The 1,922-nt window shown below is 62.3% G+C and overlaps 1 protein-coding gene across 1 annotated transcript in view; it reads right to left on the bottom strand.

Moving 5' to 3' along the window:
- The window catches only part of TGM2 (transglutaminase 2), a 28,297-nt gene that overhangs the window by 3,397 nt on the left and 22,978 nt on the right, over positions 1 to 1,922 (bottom strand). Inside the window, 2 exon segments of the mRNA XM_009318753.1 lie at positions 1,110 to 1,382; positions 1,566 to 1,871. Coding sequence (XP_009317028.1) covers positions 1,110 to 1,382; positions 1,566 to 1,871 — 579 coding nt within the window.

Raw genomic sequence — 1,922 nt, forward strand, 5'->3', positions numbered from 1 at the left:
CTGTGGGAGAGCTCTCCCCGCCGGAGAGACCAGCCTAGCCCAGCTCCGGCTCGCAAAGCAGAGGTGTATGGAAGAGCAAGAGAAGGGATGCAGACGAGTGCAACGGAGGGCCCTGGGACAACAGCCTTGGGATGCGCACAGCTTGCTCCCTTGGCATGATGGATGCAATGGCAGTAACTTTTGTCCTGCTTTAAATGCTTTTCCAGCCCCTTGCCTGAGCAATGTTCCTTATCCTTTTATCAAAGATTAAAAATCCACAGTGGTAGACAAATAAGGAAGAAGCCCCCGAAGGAGGCATCGCTCACCAAGCAGCCTTGGGACAGAGCTGCAGCTCGCACGAGCCCCTGCCAGCCCGGGGCTTTGCCCACTGAGGCGGTCGCTGGTGAACGGTGGTGACGTGGCGTGGGACTGCCAGATGGATGAACACCCCAGCACCGGCTCTGGGTGCTGGCTGTCCCTGCTCTCCGGCCCCAGGCCATGCTTTAACGCTGCCATTATTCCATGGGATTAAACAGAAACCTCTGATTGCTGCCCCACGCCAGCCCGGCGCGTGCTGACCTGACGAACCGGCGGCGGTGGTACAACCAGAGGGGATACAACAACCCCTGCAGTGCTGGGCAGTGCCAAGCTGGAGAAGCAAGGATGGGGAAGGCTGAAAGCGAAACCCAGCCCTTGGCTCACACAGTGTTTTCAGGGAGGTTCGCGCTGACCCCCAGGTCCTGAGCAGGGCTGCAGGGCTCTGTGCGAGCCTGCAGCCCTTCCCACTGGTCCTGGCTCCCCACACTGACCCCCTGACGGGACGTGCCCAGCTCTTGCTGCAGCTCAGCTGTTGTGGGTGTGCAGAGCGGGTGGCTGTGGCCAGGGTTTCCTCTCTGGAAAGCCGTCGGCGCGGAGCTCAGACCCGGCAGCGGTGGCTCCCTCCCGCTAGCTGTGAGGGCTGCCCCGGCCCCTGGCCAGCACAGTGGTGCTCTGCTGGGGGGACCCATCCCTGGCCCCGGCACCGTGGCCTCACCGCAGACCCCGGAGATGCAGCTGAACACAGGAAAATTGCTGACCTGACCCCAGCCCTCACCGAAGCATCCTCTCCTCGCTGCCAGCAGGTCTCTTACCTGCCCGGGGCGTGAGGGTGACATTCAGCAGGTCCTTCATGCCGCACTGGGGCCCGATGGTGCCATTGTAGCTGGCGGTTCGAGCGCACAGCATGAGCCTGCAGACTCGGTCTGTGTCTGTGTTGTTGTTGATGACGGCGAAGACGTTGAAGTCGCAGCCGTTGTTTGCGCCCTCCGACAGCTTTATCTTGAGGTGCAGCCCCTCATCCTCCTCCCTGAGAGAGCTCTTCTTGTGCTCTGCCTTCGCAAACACTTCTCTCTCCTTCTCAGACCCTGCGGTGCATGAAAAAAACCCGTGGTTCCCAGGGGGGTACCAGGCGGGCATGGTCTGGGCTGCTTCGCCCTGACCCCTGGTACCCTCCTGGTGCAGCTGCTGCAATTAATTAATTGTTTCCCCACTCTGTTTCCCAACAGCCACCCCCCCAGGGCATCTCTGCCCCTGCTGCCGCCCCGTACCCTCGGGGTACTTGTAGGTGTGGGTGATGTCCTCCCTGCTGTCCCTGCCCACGCTCTTGGTGCTGATGTTCTTCCCCACGACCGAGGAGTGGGTGCTCTTCTTCTCCGACCCGTCACGCTGCACTACCCAGTACACCACGTCGGCGTTCACCTCCGCGAAGATGAAGGGGATGTCATACTTCAGCTGCAGGTCACCCTCCTTGATGGCTCTGACAGGGGCCGGCCCACAGCAGAAAACCCCTGCAGGGAGCAGAGGCACCGTCACCGCCCGGGGTTCAGCCACCGCAGGGGCAAGACGTGGTCGTGGCGGGGGGGGACCCTTGCCAGCCCCGGGCACGGGGGCGGCCGGACGACCCC

Source organism: Pygoscelis adeliae, unplaced genomic scaffold (genome assembly GCF_000699105.1).
Source record: "Pygoscelis adeliae isolate BGI_AS28 unplaced genomic scaffold, ASM69910v1 Scaffold432, whole genome shotgun sequence".
NCBI lineage: Eukaryota > Metazoa > Chordata > Aves > Sphenisciformes > Spheniscidae > Pygoscelis > Pygoscelis adeliae.